Source organism: Callorhinus ursinus, unplaced genomic scaffold, assembly GCF_003265705.2.
Source record: "Callorhinus ursinus isolate GAN/ISIS: 27379988/994484 unplaced genomic scaffold, GSC_fseal_2.0 scaffold12, whole genome shotgun sequence".
NCBI classification, from domain to species: Eukaryota; Metazoa; Chordata; class Mammalia; order Carnivora; family Otariidae; genus Callorhinus; species Callorhinus ursinus.
The window spans coordinates 84,796,176-84,822,981 of NW_027397074.1; the positions used below are offsets into that span (position 1 = coordinate 84,796,176).

The window sequence follows — 26,806 nt, forward strand, 5'->3', positions numbered from 1 at the left end:
CTCTCTCTTGCACATGCACTCTGTCTGAAACAAAATCTTAAAAAAAAAAAAAAAAGATGGCACCTCACATGGCCAAAGGGATATTGCAGGTGTGATTAAATTAGGATCTTCAGATGAAATGATTATTCAGGATTATCTGGGTGGGCCCAGGGTTGTGCAAGATTCCGAGAGGGAGGCAGGAGAGTCAAAGTCAGAAAATGATGTGATGATAGAAGCAGAGGTTGGAGTGACTCCCACGGAAGATGAGGGCCACGAACCGAGAGACGCAGGTGGCTGCTACAAGTGGGAAAAGGCGAGGCAATGGATTCTCCTCTGGACTCCAGGAGGAACGCAGCCCTGCTGACACCTAGATTTTAGCTCCCTAAGATTCACTTTGGACTTCTGACTTCTAGAAGTATAAGACAAATCTGTACTGATTTAAGCCACCAAGTTTGTGGTCATCTGTTACAGCAGCAAGAGGACACTGACCGAGAAGGCACCGCAGTGCTTTGGCCTAAGCAGGCTGCTTCAGGGCAGCAGTGGGCCCCCAGCCAAGGCGCTCGCCTTGGTCGCCCTACCTGCTGATCAGGTGCCCCCTGTGGAAGTTGATACTGAGCTCCACCCCCCGCCCTCCCAACCCTGTCCTCCCACGTTCTCTGTTTTGAGAGCGCACCCAAGCCAGAGCCTTGGGAGTCGGCCACTGAGGGAACCACTCTGTGGCTGGCGGCTTTGGCAGGCTACCCGGGGTTCCCGCACGCAGCGCGTGTGGCAGGAGAGCGTGTGGGAACGGCCGAGCGCGGCAGTGGGGCGGAGGCACGGTGAGCTGGGCAGACTCCAGAAGGGTCCCTCGCTGATTGCCCAGGACTGGAGACACGTCCAGTGGGGGAGCGGGGAGGTAGGCAAGAAGCGCGTGAGAGAGGTCAGGGCTGCCTGTCATGAGCGACGCCATCATCACAGTGGGCCTGGGTGAGACCCACTTCTGCTCTTTCTCCATGTCCCACTCCCGTGCCCTTGGGGCAATTTTACGCAGATTTTATTTTACATTTTCATTTTCTTAAAAAGACAAAGATCAAAATGTGAAAGAGACGGAACACACGAGAGAAAACATTAACAATCGTTAACTCCGGTTGATGGGAACGTCGGTGTGAGTCTGGCTCAGACGCTACAGGCGGACTTCGCTCCGGGACCGGGATAACCACCACCCCAGGCATCGTCAGTCCTCCCCTCGCCCCTGCCCAGCCAAGATGCAAGGAGAGAACATCCAGCACCCGCTGTTTTCTGATATTCTGCCCTTTTCCCCCCCAGACCTATCTTCACGTACATCACATCAAATTACATAAAGCCAAATTACACAAACCATGATTACATTCTGAAGCCCGGTGACGGGATGCACTATGGTTTTCCCTCCACGGTGTCAAACGTCTCTGGATTCTTCCACTCCTAGCTCTCAGGGACGGTGGCCTCCCTAGGTCTGAGGTGACCAAGCGCAGGGGGAGGGTGGGAGGAAGCTGGCCACACAGCTCGTGAGCAAGAGGGGTTTGGAGGCCTCAGTGCCGAAGCACCGGTCTAAGAATGGAACCAACCAAAGCGCCTTGGTGCTGGTTAGGTTTTATTTTAACAGGATGTTTCCTCTTTGTTTTTCAAAATATCAGTTATATCAATATTAGAAGTGTAAACAGGTACAAAATATACAGTACATAGAAACAATTTTCTTAACTAGTCTATTGCCTAATAAAAGTACGCATGAGGGAGCTGACTGAACAGAGGCCATGGTTTCTTGCTCCTCAGGGGAAACAAATGACCCATTTGGGGGAAGGGAACCAGTCCAGTGGCTGCTCCAACAAAATGGGATGGATACTCGTGTAGGAGGGACAGCACTGCGGTAGAATCAAGGAAGCTGGGCCATTTCTAATTCTACCTCTAAGATGTCAGACGGGGAATGAGCAAGCGCTCAGCCCTCGCTCAGCCTCTCAGACCTGCCACCGGGCACCCCCTGCGGTGGGGGTGGGGATGGTGAGCACGCACACCAGAGGGGCCGGTGCTCAGCTACATCTTGATGCCTGACGATTTTGCTCCAGCACATGTGGCACAAATCTTAAGAGGGCAAAGACGAAAACCTTCCCTCCCCCAAAACTGATGCTCCAGGAGGATGAGCTGTGTCTAACCAGAGGCCCCTCCTCGACTGCGGGCACGGCAGCTTGCACTCACCGAGCGAGGCTGGGATGTGTCCCCCTTGAGGAATTTATTTCCTCATCTCTAACAAGAAAGAACACTTGTCCTGCGTGCTTCACAAGGTCACAGTAATCAAATGAGATGCGAAGTGAAAGCATTTTGACAATGAAGAAACACCACACAGAGAGAAAAGGAAAGAGAGGCATTTCGTTGGGAGTGGAAAGTGGCCCCACTCCGGGGTGGGCAGGCCAGGCTTTGTTCCTGGCTCTGCTGGGATGTGACATCGAAGGGTTCCACTTGCCCGCCTCAGCTGCCTCACCTCTGCAGCCCTAACACTGGGTTTTCAGATGACTCTCTGTTATAAGGCTCTGAGTCACCTAACAGGGTGACACCACCCAAACCCCTTTTGATAGGGGTGACAGATGGCCCATAATAGGCCAGCACGTTTGGGGGCCTTTTCAGATGGAGGAGAGCTGGGAAATGGTACTGGCTGCTGGTGGGCAAGTCCTTCTCCCAGCTGACACGAGGTGGGGGTTGTTTCCACATTGTAGAGCAGGTGGTGATGGGACCAGCTTGCAGCCCTGCTCCGCCCCAGGCTGAGCATAGCTTTTGTAGGGGGTGGTCTCAACTCCCCCCAACTCTGTGCCACCACCAGCCCATCCCTAGACATCAGCGGGGCCTGTGTCCCCAGCCGGCCAACTCCGGGCACACTCACTGTCAGACTTGGTAAGGACACAGCCCACACAAACACACGCTCCGGAAACCAAAAGTACACTATAAAGTTTAAACTGGTGCTACGACTATTTTCCAGCTTTTTTCGTCAAGAATTAAAAAAAAAAAAAAAGTTTTCATAATTAAATTACTTAAAATTCTATGTTGCTCAGTTTCACAATCAGAGAATTCTACTTTGTTTAGGGGTGGAAGCCGGATAGTGTCTCTTTTTCCAGTGATCAGTTCAGCAACTTGGAAATTTGCTTCCCCCAGGCTCCCGTTCCCGCCTCCGCTTTCACCACCACCCCGACGTCGAGTGGGACTTCGGCCACGCGCGGTCTGCGGGGGCGAAGGGGCCGGGCGCCCGGGCCAGCCTCAGGGGGGGGGGGGTGGCTCACAGGTCCGCGCCATCGCTGGGTCCCAGGACGCTCAGGCCACAAGTCCAGTCGGTCACAAGGTCTGTGGAGGCCAAGGGTCCTTTAGAGGCCGGGCTCTTGAAGGGGTCCGGGGGGCCGGCCGGGAGGGGCGGGAGGAGCTGGCCGCGGGCCGGGCCCTTGGTCCCCCCCGCGTGGTTGCGCTGGTGCTTGCGCAGGTGGTCCTTGCGGATGAAGCTCTTGCCGCAGACGGTGCAGGTGAAGGGCCGCACGCCCGTGTGGGTTCGGTAGTGGTCGATGAGCTTGGAGCGCTCGGTGAAGCGCTTCTCGCACTCGGTGCAGGGGAAGGGCCGCTCGCCCGTGTGCAGCATGCGGTGGCGGATGAGGTGGGCCGGCCGCGTGAAGCAGCGCCCGCACTCCCCGCACCGCAGCGCGCTGCCGTCCCGCGCCCCGCCGCCCGCCGCCGCCGCCGCCGCCGCCGCCGCCGCCGCGCCCCCCGGCGCCCCCTCCGGCAGCCCGCAGCTGCGCTGGTGCGCGCTCAGGCTGACCTGCAGCTGGAAGCTCTTCCCGCACGTGGCGCAGGTGAAGGGCCGCCCTCCCGGAGGGGCTGCGGGGTGCTTCTTCAGGCCTGGCTTGTGGCCGAAGCCTTTTGTCCGGCCGGGGTATTTACAGGGGTCACTGAAGGGTCTCGGGGCCTGGGTGGGGTCCAGCACGGCCTCTCCGTTGTCAGGGGAGGTGTAGGGCACCCCCTCGGGCCCAGTCCTCGGGTTCAGGCCCACAGGGGGTTTACACCTGAAATTCCAGCCCCACCGGACCCCCCCAAAGAGCCAGTCCCCGGGGGGGGTCTCCTCCTGGGCCACGGCCGGGCTGAGCTCACCCATGTCCCGCTCAGGCCGGGCGGGCTCTCTCAGCCCCAGCACGGGGTCCTGGCTGGGGAAGGAGCTGCCCTGGTTCTCCCAGGCTCCTTCCTGGACAGGACTAGGGAAAAACCTTGTGGCTTGGCCTGGTCCAAACAGGGTCCCATGAGCCTCTAGGTCAGTAGGATGCACCGGTGTGGCCACCACCTCCTCTTCCTGGACTTCTGTTTTTATCACAATTTTTACATCTGCTGAGAAAGACAGAAAGACCCCGTATCATTCTGTCCCGGTACCTGCTTAGAGAAGGAAGACCTGATACTTTCATCGGGCTGTTCAGCTCCCCGACCACCGCTGAGCCCTACTCTCCCTGCCTCAGGATCCGGCTCAGCAGGGCATCCTCCCCGCGGGCCTGGGGCTGCCTCAGCCTGTGGATGAGGCCCTTCACAGGTAAAGCCAATGTATCCGCTCACCAAGTTCCGAGTTCACGCTGGCAATCAAGACTAATCATGCGTTTATCCTGAAGCTGACCATTGGTGGCCAAGTAGCCAAAGGGCAGAAGCCCAGTGCTGCGCTCCGATGTATCTACGATTGTACTGTGCTCCGCCTCCCCCCCCCCCGCCCCCCAGGCCAGCTGTGAGCTTCAGGTAGCTCTCTGACCGACAGCTCCTCTATGAATACTCTATTTCATAGGGTTGTATGAGGATTAAACCTGATGACACGTCTGAAAGCACTTAGCATGCTAATGATAAAAATATTAGTGAAATAGTATAAATGTTTTTGATTTTATATAAATGCACTTGAATCTCACATCCTGAAGTTTTAGATCAGGGATGCAGGCTTTTAGCACATTTTGGGGGGGCTAAAATATGATAGAAATGATTAAAGTAACAGACAACTGGCCTTCAAAACCGAAGTGAAAAGAAAGCCAATACATAAATTTGGTAGTTGTTCTTCCGATTCTGGCCTTCAGACACCTGTCTTTGGTAGTGCTGATACCTAAGAAGCGGTTGTGGTTTGCTTTTGGCTTTTCAGTGCCAGCCAGGAGCCAGGATTGCTGAGCCTGGGCAGGAGGCACATCCTCTCAACGGATCAGCTTACCAGGGTTACTGGTTCAGACCATATGAGAAAGGGACAGCCAGAAACATTCTCAAGAAAGGCTGTCCAAGTGTAAGAATTTGGAAGGAGATAAAGGACAGACTGTATAGAGTCCATACGTCACAGACACCTAACGGCCTGTTGGCCGAAAGGTCAGGGCAGTTCACTGGTAAGAGTGAGGACCCTGGGCTGAGGCAGCCTCCCAGGAAGATGCGACCCTTTCCCGTCCTCTGCCACCCCATACCTTCCGTGGAGGCCGCTGTGTTGAGCTTCAGTGTCCCGTCTGAGCATGCTGAAGAAGGATGGTGGGGAGGGAGGTCCGCCTGCCAGGAAGTGGGTGGGAGAGTGGTTGAAAAGTTGGAGTGGACGCCTGCAATGAAGAGATCAGAGCCCGTGGGTTAGGGGAAGGAAGGGCGCGGAAAGCCTGTGCGAAAGGAAGGGCAGGCTAGACCCTAAGACCCCGCCTTTTCTGTGGGAGCAAACAGCCCCGCCTCTCCCACACCCAGTTCTCTCTTTTGCTCCTTCTCTGAGGCACCAGGAGGCTCAGATGTTATTTATTTCATACAGGCTTCTTGAATATGAGGCATCTGGCAATTTAAATGCCCAATGGTGGGGGCAGGAACGGGAGTGCAGCTGATGAAGGTCAGGCAGAGAGATGCCAAGACAAGAGCATCATCCAACCCACGGTGGGGCCTGCAAAATATCATTTGGTACAGCCCCCTGCCTTCAGGTGGGGAAACTTCTCCGTGAGTCAGGAGCCCACAGCTCCCACAGTGCTTCCAGAAGCTCCTTCCCTGCACCCTGCCCTTAGTCCCTGCATCTCGTTCCTGGTGTCTGCTCTGGTTGTGGCCACTCACCAGAGGCAGCATCTGTAGAGACGTCTCCTGCTCCGGAGTCCAGCTGGCTGAGGCCCCACGGCTCCTCCCCGATATCTGGCTGTCCGGCTGCCCATGCCTCTACCCCCAGAGCCTGCTGCTCCTGGAGCTGGAGCTCGCCCTCCTGCTTGATCTGCATTAAGAGGTCAGGGGCAGGAACTGGGGGCCCCGAGCCTAAGAAAGGGAAAGGGCATGAACATATAGCATCAGGGCCCCTCGGGCCTGGGGCGGACACACATCCAGCCAAGGACGTGGACGCAGGGGCTTACAGGGGTCAAAAAGCAAAAGAACCTGGTGGGAATGGAAGGCCAGAGCAGCGGGGACAGCAGGGCCTTCTGGGCAAAGCATGAGGTCACATGGTATTGAGCATAGCGCAGGATGGGAAGGCATTCTCAGGGCGGGACCTCTGGCCCCCGCAGAAGACTGAGCTGCTCTGGGCAAGTCCTGCCCTCACTCTTAACACAGAAATGCTATATAAAAAGTCACTCCAAATATCCCCCCAAACCTAACTTCCCCACCTGTATATAAGTAAGCATAAAAGAAAGATTCCAGATACAAGAATCAAACAGCTAATGCAAAGTCAATCAAGAGTTCAAATAGGAGCCAAGCAACCCAGCGAGTTGCTGGAACAGGACACAGGCCTTAGGGACTGGGCTTTGATGCCCAAGCGAGGCTAAGAGCCCTGCTGAGCTGTCTGAGCCATGAGGCTCCGTCCTAGTGAGCTGGGGACTAGAAAAATTCCATCTACCTGAGGGCACTACCAGGAAGCTGCCACCTGTCTAGGGCCATGGGTGGGACAGCCACCCTAAGAAAGTGGAATTTTCCCACGTCCACACTGAATTCATACCACCCACACGGTGCAGAGACCAGAAGCTGAGAAATCCACAGAAACATGGGCTAACCCCCCCTCCCCCGCCACAACCCATGAGGCCCCCCAGCACAGGCAAATGCAAACCTGCCCCCCAGGGGACACCCCCACAACTCAGGTCCCTATGAAAAAACTAAACTTACAACCAGAAGAGGAGCCAAACAACATGAGAGTCGTGGCCGAACTGACTCCCAAGAACTACAGAAAAAAGAACAAGCCGAAGGGTGCAGGGACCTAAGTACCACCCTGGGAGTTGACGCACTGCGGCCTGTGCCCAAGGCTGTCCCCTGCCAGGTCACACCACAGAGTGGCCTGAAAGCCGCCAGGCCGAGACCGTGGTGGCCCCGAGAACCAGTAGAGGCGGACAGAGAATCTCAGGAGGACAGCATTTTCCACATAGCTTGCAGGAGTTACTGAGCTCACCACTACAAATCACCACCTCAACAAGAAAAGTGGCAGCCTCAGGGGATCAGAGGTCATGTACTGCAGGATCTGGCCTGCAGAGATGCTGGATACTGGAATTACCATACGCAGAATATAAAGTTTAATATATCCGGAAAAATAAAAAGGGGGACAGTCTGATAAATCAGAGCCTACCCAAACAGACCAGGCAGATTTTGAAAAAAGAAGAACATATAACTTTGGAATTGTAAAATAAAACCACTGAAATCTAAAAATCCAGTTTATAGGCAAAACAACAGAAAGCAAAGAACCGAGCCGAGGATGGTGAGCTAACTAGAAGACAGATAAGAAATGATGGACGGAGCTGAAAATATGAAGAGACGCCCACCGTTGCGAAGGGCAGTACGAAAACATTCCAAAATGAAGAAGTAGGGGGAAGGCAGGCAAGGCAATATTCGGAGAGACAATACTGCAAAATTTCCCAAACCGCTGAAAACTACCGATGATTAAAGCCGGATCAAGAGAAAGAAGTCCCTGCCTGGACATGTGGAAGGACTGCAGGCCCCCAGAGTCAGAGGCTGTCTGGTGGGGGACAAGGCAGACCGCCCACAAGGCCACAGCGGCTGGACGGGTGGATGGCTTCTCAGCTTCCCCTCTCAGCAAAGCGTCTCCAAGGGGCTAGGAGAAAATAACATTCACACTAGAATCCATATCCCTCAAATACAGGAATGGAGTAAGAGTATTTTCAGACACATAAAAACTCCTATACAAACACAAACTGAGAGTCTGTCACTCACAGACCCACAAAAGACTTCTAAAGGATATATTTGTAAGGGAAAAAAAAAAAACTCCTAAAGTCTCCTCTAAAAGAACAGAAACAGCACATCTAACTTCCAAACTTATTAAAAATAATACTAGTTTGAGAGGCGCCTGGGTGGCTCAGTTGGTTGTGTCTACCTTCAGCCCAGGTCATGATCCCAGGACTCTGGGATCGAGTCCCGAGTCGGGGGAAGTCCCTGCTTCTCCTCCCTTTGCCCCGACCCCCGCTTGTGTGCTCTCTCTAATAAATAAATAAAATCTTAAAAGAAAAAAAAGGAAAAAAATAGTTTGAGGAAGAAAGAATCTAAATGAAGAACTCTCAAAGGAAGGGTACTAAAAAAGAAATATAGAAAAGGTGGTCCAAGGTCTGAACACAATTCAAGATGGTGGGTGAGAATCCAAACATGCTAGCGAACACGATCAGTGTAAGCAGGTTGGACCAGCATTGTCCATTGGAGAAACTGTGCAGGTCACGTAGCTCATTCTAGGTTTTCTAGTAGTTACATTAAAAAAATAAATAAGTAAAAAGAAACAGGTGAAATTAGTTTTAAAAATATATTTTAATTAACCCAATATATCAAAAATGTCCAAAATTTATGTATTTCATCTTTACATCACTTTTTTAAAAAGTTTTATCTATTTGAGAGAGAGAGAGTACAGGAAATGGGGGGGGGGAGAGAGAAGCAGACTCCCCACTGAGAGGGAGCCCGACACAGGGCTCAATCCCGGGACCCTGGGATCATGACCTGAGCCAGAGGCAGACGCTTAATTGACTGAGCCACCCAGGTGCCCTTTTATAGTACTTTTTTTTTTTTCAAAGATTTTATTTATTTGACAGAGAGAAAGAGAGCGAGCACAAGTAGGCAGAGCGGCAGGCAGAGAGAGAGGGAGAAGCAGGCTCCCTGCTGAGCAGAGAGCCTGACGCGGGGCTCGATCCCAGGACCCTGGGATCATGACCTGAGCCGAAGGCAGACGCTTAACCAACTGAGCCACCCAGGCGCCCCTTTTACAGTACTTTTTAAGTGACCAACAGCCACATGTGCCTAGTGCCCACCGCTTTGGACATTTAAAAGGTAAAGATGATTACACTAAAAACGAACAAGAAACTGGGGTGCCTGGGTGGCTCAGTGGTTAAGCGTCTGCCTTCGGCTCAGGTCATGATCCCAGGGTCCTGGGATGGAGCCCCACATCTTCTCCCTCTGCCTGCTACTCCCCCTGCTTGTGCTCTCTCTTCCTCTCTGGCAAAAAAAAAAAAAAAAAAAAACAAAAAACAACAACATCAACAACAACGACAAAAAACCGAACAAGAAACCTAGCTATATGCTGTTTGCAAAAGACGCAATTAAAACAGAAGGATGCAAGAACAGTGTAAAAGAATAAAAGCCAGAATAAAGACATTTTTAAAAAAGATGTAGTTATACCATATCAGAGGAAATAGCTTTTGAAAAGAGAAATATTCATAGAAATAAAAAGGGTCACTGTGCCATGTTACATTGACCAGAAAGTGAAAATAATTCTAAATGTTTAATCTAATACCTTGGCTTCAAAATAATAAAGCAAAACTCCAGGAGAAATAAACAACTCCCAACTCCCCAGCGGGGGGGGGGGACGGGGGGTTCAACACACCTGTTTCTGTAACTGATAAATCTAGCTGACTCAAGGTTATAGGAAATTCGAGTAACACTATTAACAAGCCCGATCAAATGGACGTAGTAGGCTCTAAAGACAAGGAAAACACAAGTTTTTCAAGCCACACAGAACAGTAGGGAAAAATGAATACTTTCTAGACCATAAAATGAACTTCGGTAAATTTTTTTTTAAAGATTTTTATTTATTTATTTGACAGAGAGAGACCCAGCGAGAGAGGGAACACAAGCAGGGGGAGTGGGAGAGGGAGAAGCAGGCTCCCCGCCGAGCAGGGAGCCCGACACAGGGCTCGATCCCAGGACCCTGGGATCATGACCCGAGCCGAAGGCTGACGCTTAACGACTGAGCCACCCAGGCGCCCCTGAACTTTGGTAAATTTAAAAGATTTGTACTTTATACCCTTATTTTCTGACTATAACATTAGGTCAGAAATCAAGAACAGATATCCCCAAACTCCTCATATGTACTAAAATTTAAAAATATGTATGTTTTCTAAATAATCCAAGGCTCTAAGGACAAATGACAATGAAAATGAGAAGATATTTGGAACCTAATGCCAATAAAGATATATATATATATATATATTTTAAAGATTTTATTTATTTATTTGACAGAGAGAGACACAGCGAGAGAGGGAACACAAGCAGGGAGAGGGGGAGAGGGAGAAGCAGGCTTCCCGCCGAGCAGGGAGCCCGATGTGGGGCTCGATCCCAGGACCCTGGGATCGTGACCTGAGCCGAAGGCAGACGCTTAACGACTGAGCCACCCAGGCGCCCAGCCAATAAGGATAGTATTTATCAAAATGTGTGAGCTACAACTGCAATGGTACTTAGAGGGTATTTTATGACCTCGTATGTTTATATTACGAAGGAGAAGACAGGTAGAAAATTAAGGGTCAAGTAGTCAGTGCAACTCTACTGCTTTAGGGTAGGAAGTCCCCCCTGCTGGACCACAGTGAAGGAGCCTGTCCCCAGCAGAGCAACAGAGATGGCCTGGCCCCTGGGGGTGGCCAGCTGCCCAAGGGGGGATTGGATGGATGGGTAAGGACTGTGCTTGTCCAGTTCTGCTCCCAAACTCTCTGATGATGAGGTATGTTCCTGGTGGGCCCCCTGGAAGGATGCCCAGGGGTAGAGAGAGAGGGAGGGACGTCACAGAATTGACCCCTTCTGCATGAGAACAGGCACTGGGAAAAAGGAATTCCCTGCCCCTCCAGCCCCCCAGCAGGTGTCAGCAACAAACAGAAAAAGCATGTTAAAAAAAAGAAGGCACCACTGGGGCGCCTGGGTGGCTCTGTCGGTTAAGCTTCCAATTCTTGATTTACGCTCAGGTCTTGATCTCAGGGTTGTGAGACGGAGCCCTGTGTCAGGCTCTGGGCTGGGAGTGGAGCCTGCTTGATTCTCTCTCTCCCTCTGCTCCTCCCCTCCCAGATCTCAAGCTCGCTCTAAAAAAAAAAAAAAAAAAAAAAGCACCACTGACAATAGCAATTAAAAAAAAGATACAAGGAAAAAATCTTTAAAAAAATAATACAAGGAACCTAGGAATATATCTAACAACAAATCTGGAGAACATTCTAAGACTTCACTGAGGCACATGAGACAGATGAGCTACATGGAGGAGGCTTAGGACATTCCCCGATAATGTGCCTCCATTCAGCACAGGGTCCATTCTCTCCAACGTGCCTGACAGAGTAAATGCAACCCCAAGCACAATCCCAGCTGGATTTTTCACAGAACTTGTTATCAGGTAATTAGGAAGATGACCCCCAGAGCAAAGGAAAAGAGGACCCAAAGCGCTAGTGAGAAAGAGCCAGGGTCCCAACCTCCCTCTACCACTAAGAACCTGAATGTGAAAGGCAGAACTTTTGAAGCAAACGTGAGATGGTGCACTACTGCCTTGAGGTAGGGGAAATTTCTTAATTGTTTATGACATAAAAAGGACAAATCATAAAGGTAAAATCCAAGTACATTAAAATCAAAAGCATCTGTTCTTTAAAATATACCATAAATGGAGAAGATATTGGCAATACACCCGCCCAAGAAAAAGATTAATATTCAGAACATGAAAGGAGCTCCTACAAATCAATAAGTAAAGGGAAAACAAAAGAAAAACGGACAAAAGGCATAAACAGGCATTTCACAGAAGAGGAGACAAGTGGTCTATACACAGAGGATGTAATGTTCAATCTCGTTAATTGGGAAAATGCACATTTTAAAATAGGAATTTTAAACCGATGCACTCCCTCCAGATGGGCAGAGATGAGGATGGGAGGCGTTCCCAGGGCTGGTGAGGATGAGGGGCCGTGGGCGGCTGGGCACCGTGGGCAGGCCACTTTACAGAGCACACAGACGTGACCTGGAAAAGCCCAACATGCATCTTTCCTACGACCCAGCAGTTCCACTCCCGGGTCTAGACCTAGAGAAACTTTGACACATGCTTCACAATTTTCACAACAGCATCGTTCCTAAAAGCAAACAAGTTAGAAACAGCACAAACGCCCATCACCAGAAGGAATGCACGCACCGTGTCGCCATCGTAAAGCAGAAAACCATGAAGTGGTGAAAAGGAAAAGGGGCAGCTGTGCCGCGTCAACACCGGACGACTCTCAGCAACAAGGGCCAGTGAGAAAAGCAAGCTAAAGAAGAATATGGATGGTGTGAGCTCATTCCTACAAAGTTCGCAGTGTTATTTAGGAATATATAGATAAGGAATAAAAATATACAGAAAAGCAAGGGACTGATCACATCTCCTGAATTTTCTGGTTATCTGTAAAAGGGAGGGAGGGGAATGGGATCAGAGAGGGACCATGGGGCAACGGAAGGTTCTGGGTTGTGATCTATTTCTGATGCTGGGGTATGACTCTTATTCTCTAAGGGTTACATGGATTTTGTTCTGTACATATTTTTTTTTAAGATTTTTGTTTATTTATTTGTCAGAGAGAGAGAGAGAGAGCACAAGCAGGGGGAGTGGCAGGCAGAGAGAGAAGCAGGGTCCCCGCTGAGCAGGGAGCCTGATGCAGGACTCGATCCCAGGACTCTGGGACCACAACCCGAGCCGAAGGCAGACGCTTAACCGACTGAGCCACCCAGGTGTCCCACGTCTGTAAACTTATAAAAAGAGTATCATCAAAAGTCTTTGGCAAAAACCAGCCTTACTGCCCAGACCTTCGAAGCACCTCACAGATAAGGATGCTGGCCATCTCTGGGAGCACTCAACATCCTGGCCAAACTGCCAAACAAGAAAAATAAAGTTATAACAATTTTAAAAGAAGAGATACCTTTTGTGTTTATGAGGAAGGCACAACCATCTACGGAACAAAATCCATGAGAATCTAAACTGACAAGTCAATTACTAGAAATAGTAAGCAGGTTGAACAAAAGGGGTCTTTTACTAAAGAAACTCAACAGCAGAGCTATATACTTGTAGTAACTATTTAAAATGTAGTTAATATGAAAATGCCATTCACAATAGAAACAACGATTGGAGAAAACCATGAAGCCTATTCAGGCCACCCGGAAGCCTTCACTCAGTGAGTCTTCCCACGGGGAGAGGGGCTCATATTGTGAGGAGCCTTATTCTCCAGAAATGAAATGATAAATGCAGTTCCAATCAAAATTCCAGCAGGATTTTCTGAGAACTTGACATAAAGATTCTGAAACTCATGAACAGAGTCTTGAAAAGTTTTTGAAGAGCAAGTAGGGAAGGCTTAGTCTTCTAGATATGAGGGCTTCTTATGAAGCTAGAACAGGGAGTGTTGGTGTAGAGACAAAGACCAAAAAAGCAAAAAATAAAGAGCTCAGAAACCAAGTGTATGCAGGGGAACCTGGTTCATGACCAAACTGGCATTATAAATCATTGGAGAAGAGCCAGAATATTCAGCAGACTTTGTTGGGAAATCAGATGTCCTTGTGGGAAATTTAAATTCTCCCTCGTAACCTACACAAATATTAATTCTCGATAAATTAAAGACTTAAATGTGCAAAGCAAAACTTTAAAAGTTTTATAAGAAGATGGAGAAGAATGTCTTTCTGACCTGCAGTGAGGTAGGGAAGGCTATCCTAAGATAGAAAAAAGCAGATCATAAAGGAAAACACTGGTAGGTTTGACTGTACCCAAAATGAAGACTTCTGTACAAGCAAAAGACAAAGTTGAGAGACCGGCCACAGGCTGGGAGAAGACATGTGTGATGCAAATAACAGATGAAGTGTTTGGATCCGGAACCTATAGACAGAAGTCTGCATCAGTACGAGAGTGAAAAGCAACAGTAGAAAAACAGGAAAAGACAATTCACTGAAGAAACCAAATAAACACGAAAAGGATGCTCCGCTTCACTAAGAGTCGGGGAAACGCAAATTAAAACACGATGCCATCTCAACCTCCATCAGACTGGCAAGGAGCTAATGCTGAAGGAGGGCAAGGATGTGAGACAACAGGCACTCCTGGCTGCTGATGGGAGCAGGACCAGCTGCGTAACCATGGCAATGGAGGAGGTGCAGACAAGCATGCCCAGCGATGCAGGGGGTCCCCCCTGGTCTGCTCCCCGGAGAGGCCGCAGCGCAGGACACAGACAGACAAGGGTCAGGCTGCCCACTGCGGCACCACTCGTGAGAGTGAAAAATCAGACACAGCTGAAGTGCAAATCAACAGACCAGTGGAGAACAAGCTGGAATGGAGTTGCTTTTGGGATATTAAGCATCTGTTAAAATGAATGAACTTGATCTATCTGCATCAACAGAGATAAATCTGAAGTACATGATATTGATGTGTAAATATAATGACATTTATACCATTTCTCAAAACACACAAAACTGTATTATATGTTGCTTATGGCTACATATGTACATAACAGCTTTAAATGACAGTTTCCAAATGCGGATGGAAAGGGTAAACATCCACTTCAGGACAACTGGTTACCCTGGGGAAGGATGAGACCAGGAAATCTGACCAGGAATTTAACACACATAACACAAAAATATTTTAAATTACATATACGCTACATACGTTCAACAAGTAATTGTTGAATTTCTACTCTGTGCTAGGCAGTTCAAGGTGCCTGGAATGATCATATGAACAAAAGAAATAAAAGTGCTTGTCCTCTTGAAATTTACATCCTAATGGGGAGAGCCCGGCCGGCCATATATTAATCTACAAACGTGAAATCTATCAGCTCCCTCTCTGAAATACATGTAATATTTAGATCTCTATCGATTCTGTAAATGTGAGATATATACAACAATCTCGAAATACACATAATAGATGATGCTCCCTGCTGTAGAACAAACCAAAGCAGGGAAAGGAGACTGGAAATTCTGGGTGGGGACAGGGGCTGTAATTTTAAATAAGGTGGTGATTTAAATGTTAAATAAACAGAGCCCTGAAGGAGGTAATGGGTGGAGCCTGGGGAGGACCTGAAGGGCACTGGCAGAGGGTGCTGCCAAGTGCAAAGGCTTGAGGCTGGGGCGGCCTGGAGTGTTGGGGGAAGCAGCAGGGAGGATGGTATGGTGGGAACAGAGGGAGTGAGACACAGACAGATACGTGAGCCAGAGTCTCCGAGGCAGTGGGAAGCCCGTAAGGGGATTTGAAGGAAAGGGCGTAGGGCCTACTCTGGGGGATCATCGCAGGAGCAGGGAGGCTGGTCGGGAGGTGACCACAGGAGACGATGGGCTTGGGTGGCAGGGTAGAGGAGATGGGGTGTGACAGCATTCTGGACGAGTCTGAAGGGAGTGCTAGCTACTAGGATCCCCGATGGCTGTGGGTGTGAGAAAGGGCTGAGGCCGAGCCCTGGGTCTCCGCCTGCAACTGGAGGGTGGGTAGCTGGCCACTGCAGCAGGGGAGACGTGGGGTGGAGGGACGAGGGGAGGAGGCGCTCCGCTGGGTGCGTGCTTGGCATGAGACGTCTATCCCACCCGAGTGGAGACAGACCAGGCAGCCAGGTGTGAATTCAGGGAGGAGCCAGGCAGGAGGCACACCGTGGGAACTGTCGGCACCCAGGTGGCACACGGAGCCCTCCCAGCCACTGCCGGGATGGTGGAGACCGCCACATAGAGAGGAGGAAGGGCACCCCGACACTTAGAGGCCAGAAAGAGCATGGGGAAATAGCAAAGGGAAGGTGTTAAGTAAGGCAGGAGGAAACCAGGAGGGGGAGGCATCCTGTCAAAGCAGCGAATCTGGGAAGAGAGTGATCAACGGTGGCAAATGTCACCAATGGTAAGACCAGACCTTTAACGCTATGGCGGCCCCTGTGGCCTTGACAGGAGTGTTGATGGAAGGGCCTCCAGAGTGGAAGAGGAATGGGAGAAAGCAGGCACTGCAGGAGGGCGCTCCTGGGGAGCGGGACGCGACGAGGGCAGAAATGGGGGGGCTGCTGCAGGGGTGTGGGGTCACAAGTGGTCGGTGTCCAAACCGGGCAAATGATGGCAGGGGCAGATGCTGATGGGAAGGATGGGGGTGTGTGAGTCCTCGCCAAGGTGGCCTGGATTGGATCTAGTGCCCAGTGGAGCAGGCCTTCAGTGGGAGGGGTGACCGCTGCAGCCAACACGGAGAACGGGGCATGGGTGGAACAGACAGGCCGGTGGGGTGGAAGGGCAGTGAGTTCTGTTTCTTTTTTCAGTTAAACAGTATTTGTTCAACATGAAAACCATTCTAAACTTGTGGGCCAAAAAACAGATGGTGCGCAATTTGGCCTACAGGCCACAGTTTGCCAACCTCTGGGCAACTGGACCAAGGAGACACTCCTGGGACTGTAGGTGAGAAATAGAGGGCTGTGGCGGGGCGGGCGGGTGGGCGTGTGTGCGTGTGTGTGTGTGTGTGTCTCTCTCTCTCTCTCCAGCCACGTGCAGCTGCATGGGAGCAGGTGCACGACAGGCAGACAGATTTAACCAGGATTATGTTTCTGCCGGGTGAGCACAATGACTAACGGGGGAGAGGGGGCGAGGGTGACCCTGGACCAGAGTCCTGGCTGGGCAAAGAGGGCACCCAGGACCAGCTGGGCAGTGAAAGGGCTGGATGCTGGGGTCGGGGCACTGGGAAGAGAGATCTGCAAGGACAGGAGGGGCCGAGCTCAAAATAAGATGATGGGAGGGATGCATCACTGTCGGCAACAGGGAATGACCTCAGAGTGGGTGGTGGAGAGGGAGTGGAGGCTGGGGTGCTCAGAGTGCCGTCTGTGCTTGCTGCCCTCGCCAGCCACAATGGAAGGAGCAGAGACGAGGTCTGCAGGAGGCGGTAGGAAGAGGGGAGGCATCCGAGTGAAAGGCGGGGGTTTCTAGGGAGGAGGGGAGACTAGCACAGAGGCCCTATGGAGCAGGCACGCGGCGACACGGCTGCCTTCCATGCCTGGGCTAGGGGGGATGGGGGGAAGGGGTGGGCTGCGGCGGAGGCAGGGCCCCTGGAAGGACCAGGACTCATCTGGACAAGAACAGGCGGGGATGCTCAGGGAGGAGCCGGGGGACTGGAGGTCTTGCTGGGGGCCGAGTTCCCCGAGGCATGGCGGCAGAATTTAGGAGCTGAAGAGAAGTGGAGAGGACGTTTGCCAAGGGGATGCCCAAGCCCAGAGAGGGTGAGGAGCGAGCTGGGGGCCCGGCTTCTCTCGCTGAGCTGGGGAGGGGGTAACGGGGTTCTTGCTGACGGGCTGGAGGCAGAGAGGGGAGTCTGTGTTGGAGGGGAGGGCATGGTTGGGGTCTCGCTGGCAGCCACCGTATTTCTGGGCCCCTCTTCGCTCTCACGGATGCCGGGGTGGGAACCGGAGAGCCTCCACAAGGACGATCTAAGTAAAATGAACCGCCCACCGCGGGCCCCCGCCCCCCCCCCCCCCCCCGCCCCAGCCTAGGAGGCCGGGCTCCGTGTCCGAGTCCCCTTCTCCATTCAGACTCCGCAGCGCCCTGCTTAGTCATCTTTCTGTCCTCCACTTGCAGCTCTGTCCCTGGCGCCTAGCAAAGTCTCAGAGGACGTCTGCGGGACGAAGCTGGCGAGCGCTCCCCTGGGCACGACCGTGGGGCCGGCTCTGCGCATGCGCCGCTCCCGCAGCCTGAAACCCCGCTTGCGATCAAACAGCGACCACGGAAGACGCACGTCGTTAACCACAAACGAAACACCGCCAGGCTTTTTAGTAACACAGGTGTTCGGACGCCAGGGGACCCCGAGGCAGGTGGGACAGACACGGCGGTTCTGGGCGGAAAGCAGGCCCGAGCCCGCTGGCGGGGAGGGTCCTCCCGGTCAGGGATGGGCTGTCGCCTCCCCGCACCTGCCGAGGGCTTCACTTCAGTGACCTGGCTTCTCTCACGCATCCACCTGTCCCTCCCCTAAGTTTCAGAGGTGCTGCCTGGCTCCAGGAAAGTCCGAGGCTGTGATCTCAGATATCCAGATTCACCTTAAACAAATCTGTCGTTCTAATCGTGCTGAAACATGTGGCCAGCCAATGGGACTGGCTCCTGGATAGGGGCAAGGCTGGCTCTTCATAAAACCGGGAAGGAATTACATTTTGTCTTCCACGCACTCCTACCTTCCCTATGAGTGTTCTCCTCCCTCTCCCCCTAACTGTGTGCGCTGGCTCCACCTCTCTTCTAAAAGACCAGGTTTGCTGCCTCGTTCCACTCCAGTATTCCCGGAGTGTTAGGGGAACAGGCTACAGGTCATAACTATTAAAAAGCTTCGATTTAAAATATTCACGTCTGAGGTTTCTCCTCGGCTCTTCCTGGAAAGAAGGTCATGCCCTCCCTGCCCCTCTACTTTCCCGTTTCCACCTGACTGCCTGGTGTCCCTGGCCTTCCCTCAGCCCCTCACCTGGACTCGGGTCCACAGGAACATCTGGAACCTTGGGGCCCGGGCGACGCCAGCTGCATGGCTCCTTCCCCTGCTCAGTCTGGGAGAGGACCTCGGGCTTGGAGATGGCGTAGTCTGAGAAGGACAGAAAGGTTAGCTTTTGCCATGTGGTTCCATTCAGAGCTGTGGACAGGCAGCCTGGGAATCCACGAGTGGCCAAGAAACGAAACTTCTAGATTAGTATAGAGCACTGGTTCCCAACCATGGGCAATTTTGCCTCCTAGGGGATGTGTGGCAGTCTGGAGACATTTCTGATTGTCACGACTGGGGGCTGGGGGTGCGGTGCTCCTGGCATGGGTGGGTCAAGGCCAGGATGCTGCTGAACATCCTACGCTGCACAGAGTAGCCCCACAACAAACAACCATCTGGCCCCAGACGTCCGTGCCCAGGTGAAGACACTCTGATAGTCTCTCCCTTAAGAAGCAACGCATTTCTTCAAACTGAATTATACCGTCATGCCTGGCCCTGTTCCCTTCTGGGGTCACACAGAAAGCATCGCAAGAGGAAGGCAGCCCAGGCAGGAACAGCCTCTTGGGGCTACCATGTGTGGAGAGTGACCGCGGCCCCAGGGTCTGAGGGAGCAGAGCCTTGAGGCACAAAGACAGCGCTGGCCATGGGAAACATGGTCTGCCCCTATTCTCCACTAACCCGGAGGAGTGTCGCCAGGTATCTTACAGGCCACATTATCTCTGTAAGAAAAGGCTAAAGGAATGTGGGTCGATTCCATCCTGGACCTGAGAGTCGCCTGAGGCTTTAGACTCTGTGTCAGCAGGACAGAGACGTCCGTGCTCTGTGCCTGGTTAGGAGAAATGCCACCACCCTTCTCTGTCTGGCCACCCATGAACTTCATCAGGTTGTTGGAGCTTTCGACTCGGTCACTTGATGCTCATCTTCAGGAGGAGGAGGAGGTAACTCCTTGCATGGTCAGAGTTTCTAGCGATTTACATATTGTTGCGACGAAAACCACCCACATGGAGAGAGAGTTCTGAGGACTCTCAAAGTCACATGTAACAGAAGAATGAGTATTATGCCTTACCCAGGGACACCAGCGTCTCGTAGTTGCCCCGCATCACGTGCTTGTAGAGCTCCTTCTGCCACTCGTCCAGCTTGCCCCACTCCTGCTCAGAGAAATACACGGCCACGTCATCAAAGGTCACGGGCACCTGAACAGTGTCGCGCGCGCTCACCCACACACTCACAGGCACAGTCCCTCGGGCTGTCCCACCCCAGGTGCCCGAGGGATACCTTGGGGGCCTCCCCCTTGCTGCCCGGGGGCAGGCGCAGGATCCAGAAATTTCGGTTCCTCAGCAGGTTCTCCATGTTCTCCAGCCGCCTCTGCAGCAGCCCGTACTCCTGCAGCAGGGTCCCCAGCACGGCCCACTTGCCCTCCAGCTGGTTCCCGAACTCCACGGCCGTCTTCTCGCAGTCGGCCAGCTTCTTCTCGGCCATCCCCGTCCGCCCTTCTAGCGAAAGCAGGCGGGCAGCCTGCGATTCGATCTTCCTCTCCATGGCCTGAATTGTGGCTGCCATCGTCCACGGGGAGATCTTTCAGAAACAAAGAGAAGTCCACCTTCAGTCATTCCATCCACTGCTTCCTTGAGCCCCTCTCCTCTAGGTGCCGGGGAGCTGGGCCGGGAGGTGCGGAGCTGGGAATGAAAGCGGGGACGCCCTGGGCCACACGCCCGATCTCAGCCTAGGATCAGCTCCTCTGAGTAACTCAGACACCTCCGACGTCCGGGCAGGTGCCTTCCCTCCAGGGCTCGGCACGCACTGGCCGGGGACCTCCCGCATCTGCCCGTACGGGCTCTCTGAAGGCAGTATTTCAGCTTTTTGCAGCAGAGTGTGTGCCCCATAGAAGGTGCTCAGTGCAATTCTGCTAAATAAACAGTGACTTAGCACTGCTGGGGCGTTTCAGTGGATAAATAGTAAACTGCAGATTTACTAGAGCCCAGCCAGCACCTCCCATCATAATCACACAGGAACTGTCTACGGATGATGACCTAGCAAAAAAAACAGCTGGTTCACTGAACCGGCACAAACATGAGCATTGCTCAACTGCCTTTTCTTTCTTTTTTTTTTTTTTAAAGCATCTCTCTCTTTTTAATAAACATAAAAATCAAACAGCTAGTCCCTCTCCCCACAGTGCCCTCTGATTCTGTCCCCTCCCCAGTTACTCCTCCTTAAACTAAAAATCACCGTTACTGCAAATCTCCACCAGCCAAGAGTTAAGACTTTTTAACCCACGTGGCAGGGGTGTGTCAAGGGGACAAAATCAACACGGGTCCACTGGGCCCCCTGAGAGTCTGTTTCTCGCACTGTCCCCACCCCTCCCAAGGGGAAAATTATTTTCTGACATTTTTGTAGCTACTCCGGGATCAGTGACACACCTTACAGATTGGTGAGGAAGGTAAAACACATGCCATAAGGTTAGACTTTTATGCGTATGACAACCGTCATAAAGCTTCCCCCAAGCAGTGACTTACTTCCCTGTTGCTGGAAAGTTCACACGTAGCTTGAGTGACCTGACAGTTGGCAGTTGGAGACCCCGAGGAAAGGGCACATTTTGCCTTGGGTAGGGGCTGAACCACTCGACCCACCCACATGTGAAGGTGGGCCCCCCTGGGTCAGAGAGGAGGTCCAGACATCTGCGCCTTCTTCTGGCTGTGCCTGAGGGCGCACGTTTCCTTACAACATTCTGGAAACTATTCCCAAACAAATCGTTGGGGACTATCTGCAAAACGAAGACGTGACTAGTGGGGAGCAGTGTGGGCTCATTTGGAGAAAGGCACCGAGAACTACAGCATGGGGGGATAATAGTGAGAGGTGTGTGCGCAGAGGCCAAAAACAACTGCCAAGCACCCTAGCGCTTCTGAGGTTGTTTGGAGGGAGGCCGCACCAGATGACCTCTGACCTGAAGAAGGAAGGGCTTTCGCTGGGAAGGAGCTGGATGGGCAGAGAGTTGTTAGAGGGACACAACTGGATGTGGGTGGGACTCCTGCTCTCAGGAGGCGGGTGCTTCTGCCCCGAGGCTGCAGGGACTGTGCTGGGCTGGCACCCTGGGCCACCCTCCACGACAGCCGCCATTCCTTCCCTTGCCCATTTGTCCTTTCTGATCAGTCCCTGCCACCTGACCCCAGCCTCCAAGAGTTTGCTCCAGAAGTCTCCATTCACTTTGTCACCCGGCTCCCCAGCTACTGAAATCCTATTCGGCCCCCGAGTGCACTTGACTGCCATATGAATGCAATCTTTACATTGCAGGAAAAGGACACCTGCATAAACTCCTTTATAAACAGTAAGGCACACACAGTGTGCTTACCATTTCAATGGGTCTTCGCACTATTTAGTGGGAGGTGGTGACCGCTTGTGCTCAGGCCCAGCTCCTTACTAAATGGTGGGTGGATAATATGGGGCTGTCCTCAGACTCCTGCCAGGGAAGTGGAAACCCTATGTTTGAGAGGAGCCGATGGCAAGGGAACTCCAAATCCTTCAAGGCCTCCCCACCCATAGGGTGAAGTCCAGGCATTAAAACCCCTTCCAACTCTCCCTGCAGCCTTCTCTCGCACTGCCTCCCTACCAAACCATCTTCCATGGAGCAGGGACTGGATTCTGGTCCTTGAACCCGCTGGGCACTGCCTTCTCTCTGAGCGCAAGTTGACCTCCCTACCGGAAAAGCTCCCCTGGTCCACTCAGCCTGATGAAATCCTAGCCTTCCTCAAAAGCCCAGCTCAAATCACAGAAGCCCAGGCCAGAAAGGGGTGCCAGACCCTCCCTCTCCTTCCTCTGCCCTCCCAGAGCACCTTTCTGCCTCAAGGCAAGAACCACTCACCTCTTTCTGTTGGCATCGTTATCACCAGGGTCCCTGTCTGCTTCCCCAACACACAATGTGTCCCTGAATACAGGCCAACTGTATCTTTTCACACACTTTCTGGCTGTGAGATCCTAGGCAAGTTAACTTCTCCAGGCCTCGGGTTTTTCTTTTGTATGACGGAACGAGCACCTACCCCACAGGTTTGCTGTGAGGACAATATAATGCCTAACAGCGATGGTGCCTGCCTGCTTCTACAAGAGGGAGCAGCTGTCTTCCGCCCCGACCTCGATCGAGCTGGGCACTCGGTGTGTGCGGAATCGAAGCCGCTTCGGACACCTCCCAGGTGCCACCAGGCCGCTGGGGGGAGCTGGGGGGTAGGGAACGCTGAAGCAGAGCGGTGGGCAGAGAAAGGAGACGCAGGGTGGGGGGCGCGGACATGAAGGGGCCAGCGGATGGGGCGGGGGCAGGAAGCCGCGGAGGGCTGCAGGAACTCGGCGTGGGGCGGCCTCCGCTGCGGGGTCGACCGGTTCCGCTCTGCTCAGGCTCGGCCGCGAATGGGGGGCCCGGCCGACGGGCGCCGTAGGCCCCGGCGGACCCCGCGCCCCGCTCGCCGGAGCCCAGGCCCGGCGGCCCGGCCCGGCCCACGGAGCCCCTCCCCAGGGCCTGCGGCGCCGTGTGCTGGGCCCGGGCCCCGAGTCCGCGCGTCGGTGCGCGCGGGCCGCCCTTACCGGAGCCGCGGCCGCCTCGGCCATGGCCGTGCACTGTCCGGCCCGGCCCGGAGGAAGTCGCCGCCGCCGCCGCCGCCGCCGCCGCCGCGCGCGGCTCCACGCAGGTCGGCCCCCGGCCTCTCCGCAGGCGGCGCCCGCCCGGCCCTGCCCTGCCTTCCCCGCCCGCGTCGCCGCGCTCCTCGCTGGCCGGCCCCCGCCGCTCCGCCCGCAGACGCGCCGCCGCCGTCAGCGCCCGGCCGGTCCACACTGCATCCTGGGAGCCGGCGCAGGCCCGTGAGGCTTCCTGGAGGCAGCGCGGCCGCACAGCCCCACCTGCAGCCCAGAGAGGCGAACGGCAGGCGCGGCGCCCGCCCCGCCCCGCCCCGCCCCGCCCCTTGGCCAGCAGACCCACCCACCCGCGGGTCCACCCGCCCGCTGATCCCTGGGTCTCCCCGACCCCCGACCCACCGGCCTCCCGAATCCCCGACCGCCCGACCCCGGACCCACAGGCCCCCGGACCCACCGGCCTCCAGACCCCCGACCGCCCGACCTCCTGACCTCCCGACCTCCGACCCCGCCCACCGACTCCCTGACCTCTCGATCCACCAGTCCACCGGCCCGCCGACCCTTCCGACACCCTGACTCACTGACCCACAGACCCACCGGCCTCCCTACCCACCGACCCACTTGGATCCACCGGTCCACCGACCCACCGGCGCTGTCCGACCCACGGGCCAGCCGACCCACCGGCCTCCCGACCCCCTGAACCACCACCGATGCTGCTTGGCCCACAGGTTTCTGGACCCCCCGACCCCCCGCCCCCCCCCCCCAACCCTGCCCCCCCCCCCGGCCCCCTGCCCCCCCGATCCACCGGCCTACAGACCGCCCTCCCCAACCCCCACCCCGCACCGACCCACCGGCCTACGGCCGGGCGTGCGCTGAGGCACCGCCTGGACCCAGCGCCTGACCTGCAGCCTGCCGCGCCTCGAGCTCTGGACCCCACGGACCCCAAGGGACTCGCTTACTAAAGAGAATCTCCCGGCTCCAGGGACCAGCCGGGCCGGGCCGGGCAGGGTGACCACGGCCACAGCCCCAGGAGACCTGTGCCTTCTCCCACAGGGCATCTGCCACGTCGCCTTTGCTGCTTTAGGTCTTTGCCAGGCAATTTGGCCTTTTCATGTATTTATTTATTTGGACAGCTGTAACTCACGTCTGTCTTGGTTTGAAATGGAATAAATTCTTCCAACAATAGAAAAATAGTTCGGTAAATCCCAGTAGACAGCCACTTAGAACTTTCTGTAATGTGTTTATTATTTATAACAAATATTTCTAAGTGGAATGAACACAATACCATATTTATAATTATTTTGATGAAGAACTTGGTGTGGGAAGACGTTCGTGGTATTTTAAGAGGAGAAGTCTGTCCAGAATGATCTCAGTTTTGTGTAAAAGAAAAAACACATGCGCGAGTTTGGAAGCATACAGAGCAACACAGAGTAGCTTCTTTTTTCTTTAACAGTGAGACCACGGGCCGTTTTTTATACATTTTCTAACCTTTTTTTTTCAATTCCTGTTTTTATTTTTTAGTAATAAGAACGGAATTTTTAAACAAAAAGGAGACAAAAATTAAATAAATAATTGGAAAAACTCCTTAAGAGGCAAACCCAGGCTAGCGGAATGAAGGAGCCTTTGAATGGGGCCCCCATGTGGTCACAAAGATGCATTTCAAACTTCCAGAATTTCCTCTAGGTGGGACTCTTTCCTAAAGAGAAACCGGTGCCCCACGTGGTCTAGACTTCTATTGGGCTCTGGGGTCTAGCAGGCAGGGGTCTTCGCATGCTCTTTACTTTCTCTCCATCAGCCTGGCCTGAAGCTACAGAATGGGGGTCGTCCAGGATGCATTCTTCTCTATGTGTAAAAGTAGAATCTCCCCAGGAGGGGGGGCGGGACTTTACTCTGGAGTGGGCTCCCTGAGCCTAATTTTCTTTTTCTTACTGATGTTAGCCCAGCTGTTTTCGCATGCCCCCAGCTCTTGAAAGTTACCCCTCAAATGTGGGGATGGGCTGGGGGAAGGATAGGGGCTTGCCAGGTTGCAGCCCATGGCACCCTTTGCCTTTTGGAATAAGTCCCTGAAAGGATATAGTAGACCCGCTCACTGTAGGGGAATGTTCCTAAACCTGCCCATGCTCCTTTTCCTATTTTTTTTTTCTTCTAGCTTTGTTTCCACGGGATTCCTTCCCCTCCCAAATAACACATTCCCTCTGCCAGGGTGGACCCACGTTTTATGGGCTTGAAATGGTTGCATTTTGTATGACTTAGAGAATATTATTAAGAAAAAAATTCCCAGAATTGCAAATGTAAAGGTAGGCACAGAGCTGGTGCAAGACAGGTGATCTGAATTTTAAGATTTATTAGCTTCCTGGTAAGGTGTTTGATTAAAAAACAAAACGAGACAAAAAACAGCCACGGGAACATATCGAAGCCTAAGTTGGGACGTGTGCCCTGGGGGTATTGCGGGAAGAACTAGGAGTCAGTGGAATAAGGAAAGTTCTGCCACTGGCTGGCGCAGATCTCCATATGTCCAGTGAGAAGATTGGATGGGGCTGTTCTGTGACTTTCCTGGGCCTGGCCTTCCATTCACCACCAGTTGGCTTTGACCCAACTGAAGCCCGCTGTGTCTGCTCCCGCTGTGGCCTCTGTGCTGGGCTCTGTGTCATAGCTTGCTTATAGTCTCACGATACCACACGTTGGTCAGTTCCTGGATTACCTTGGAGAAGGGGGCTTCCTCCTTTTCGAGGAAACAGAGGTGTTACCTCCACGGTGATATGGCCCCTCAGGGTCCCAGGGCTTCTGTGAGGCAAGGTATCACCTGCCTCACGGAGGGTGTGAGCAGTGTGGGGCAGGGCGCAGCCTGTGTCTCGGGAATGAGTTCTTCCCAGGAGAGAGGAGCTGACTGGGTTGGTTCCTACCTCCAACAAAGCTGCCCCTTCTGAGCAGAGTTGAAAGCCACACCCGCAGGTGCTTGGACCCATTCATCTTTGTACTTTCCAAGGCTGGCAAGCTGCCTAGCATGCAACTGGGAAGAAAGTGTGTGTGTGCACGTGTGTGTGTTATGCGCGTATATACTTTTCTCTGTGTTTTCCAAACAGGGCAGACCTTGTAAAGTAGATAAAATTTGAGCCGGATCTTGAAGGATGGGCAGGATTTTCATAAGCAGAGAGCATCTCAGACCAGAGGGTGGTAGCAGAAATGTTAGCTAGGGGAACAGCCGAGAAAAAAACGGGGGTAGGAAGGTACAAAGCATGTTTAGGAGAAACACGGTCATGGTCCCGTTTGGCTAGGACTTTAAACCACAGGGGAAAATAGGATGAGCCATATTTTGATAAGCTTTACAAACTTTATTCAGGCGGAGGAGCTGGATTCAAGTAATGGGGTTGAGCGTGAATGAGCCAGTTGTGATGCTGATAGGGAGACTGACCTGAAAGCGAAGTGTGGGGAGGGTCGAGGGGGATGAGATCAGCCGGGAGGACCCTGCAGAGTCCAAGCGTGAGGTGAGAAAACCTCTGGCCAAATGTAGCCTGAGCGGGAACAGGGAGGAAGGAACAACCAAGAGAGAGCTGGAAATGATACACAATAAGGAGATGATCTACAATAAGCTGTAAATGATATACAATG

At 53.1% G+C, this 26,806-nt stretch overlaps 1 protein-coding gene across 5 annotated transcripts; it reads right to left on the reverse strand.

Annotated features, from left to right (window-relative positions):
- Nucleotides 1-996: 996 nt before the first annotated feature.
- Nucleotides 997-24,255, reverse strand: ZNF746 (zinc finger protein 746). Of its 5 annotated transcripts, none has more exons than XM_073899376.1 (7): nucleotides 24,157-24,255; nucleotides 19,862-20,161; nucleotides 19,653-19,734; nucleotides 18,578-18,691; nucleotides 6,046-6,237; nucleotides 5,433-5,558; nucleotides 997-4,344 (listed from the first exon to the last, which is right to left on the reverse strand). In XM_073899376.1, exons 1-7 carry the CDS (start codon nucleotides 24,253-24,255, stop codon nucleotides 3,257-3,259), a joined length of 2,001 nt encoding a protein of 666 aa, XP_073755477.1. In that variant the 3' UTR covers nucleotides 997-3,256. The 5 variants fall into 5 exon arrangements, with proteins under 5 accessions (XP_073755477.1, XP_025710612.2, XP_025710611.2 ...); XM_025854827.2 differs by lacking the exon at nucleotides 24,157-24,255 and adding an exon at nucleotides 23,153-23,404 and having other exon boundaries at nucleotides 997-4,341; XM_025854826.2 differs by lacking the exon at nucleotides 24,157-24,255 and adding an exon at nucleotides 23,153-23,404.
- Nucleotides 24,256-26,806: the final 2,551 nt, after the last annotated feature.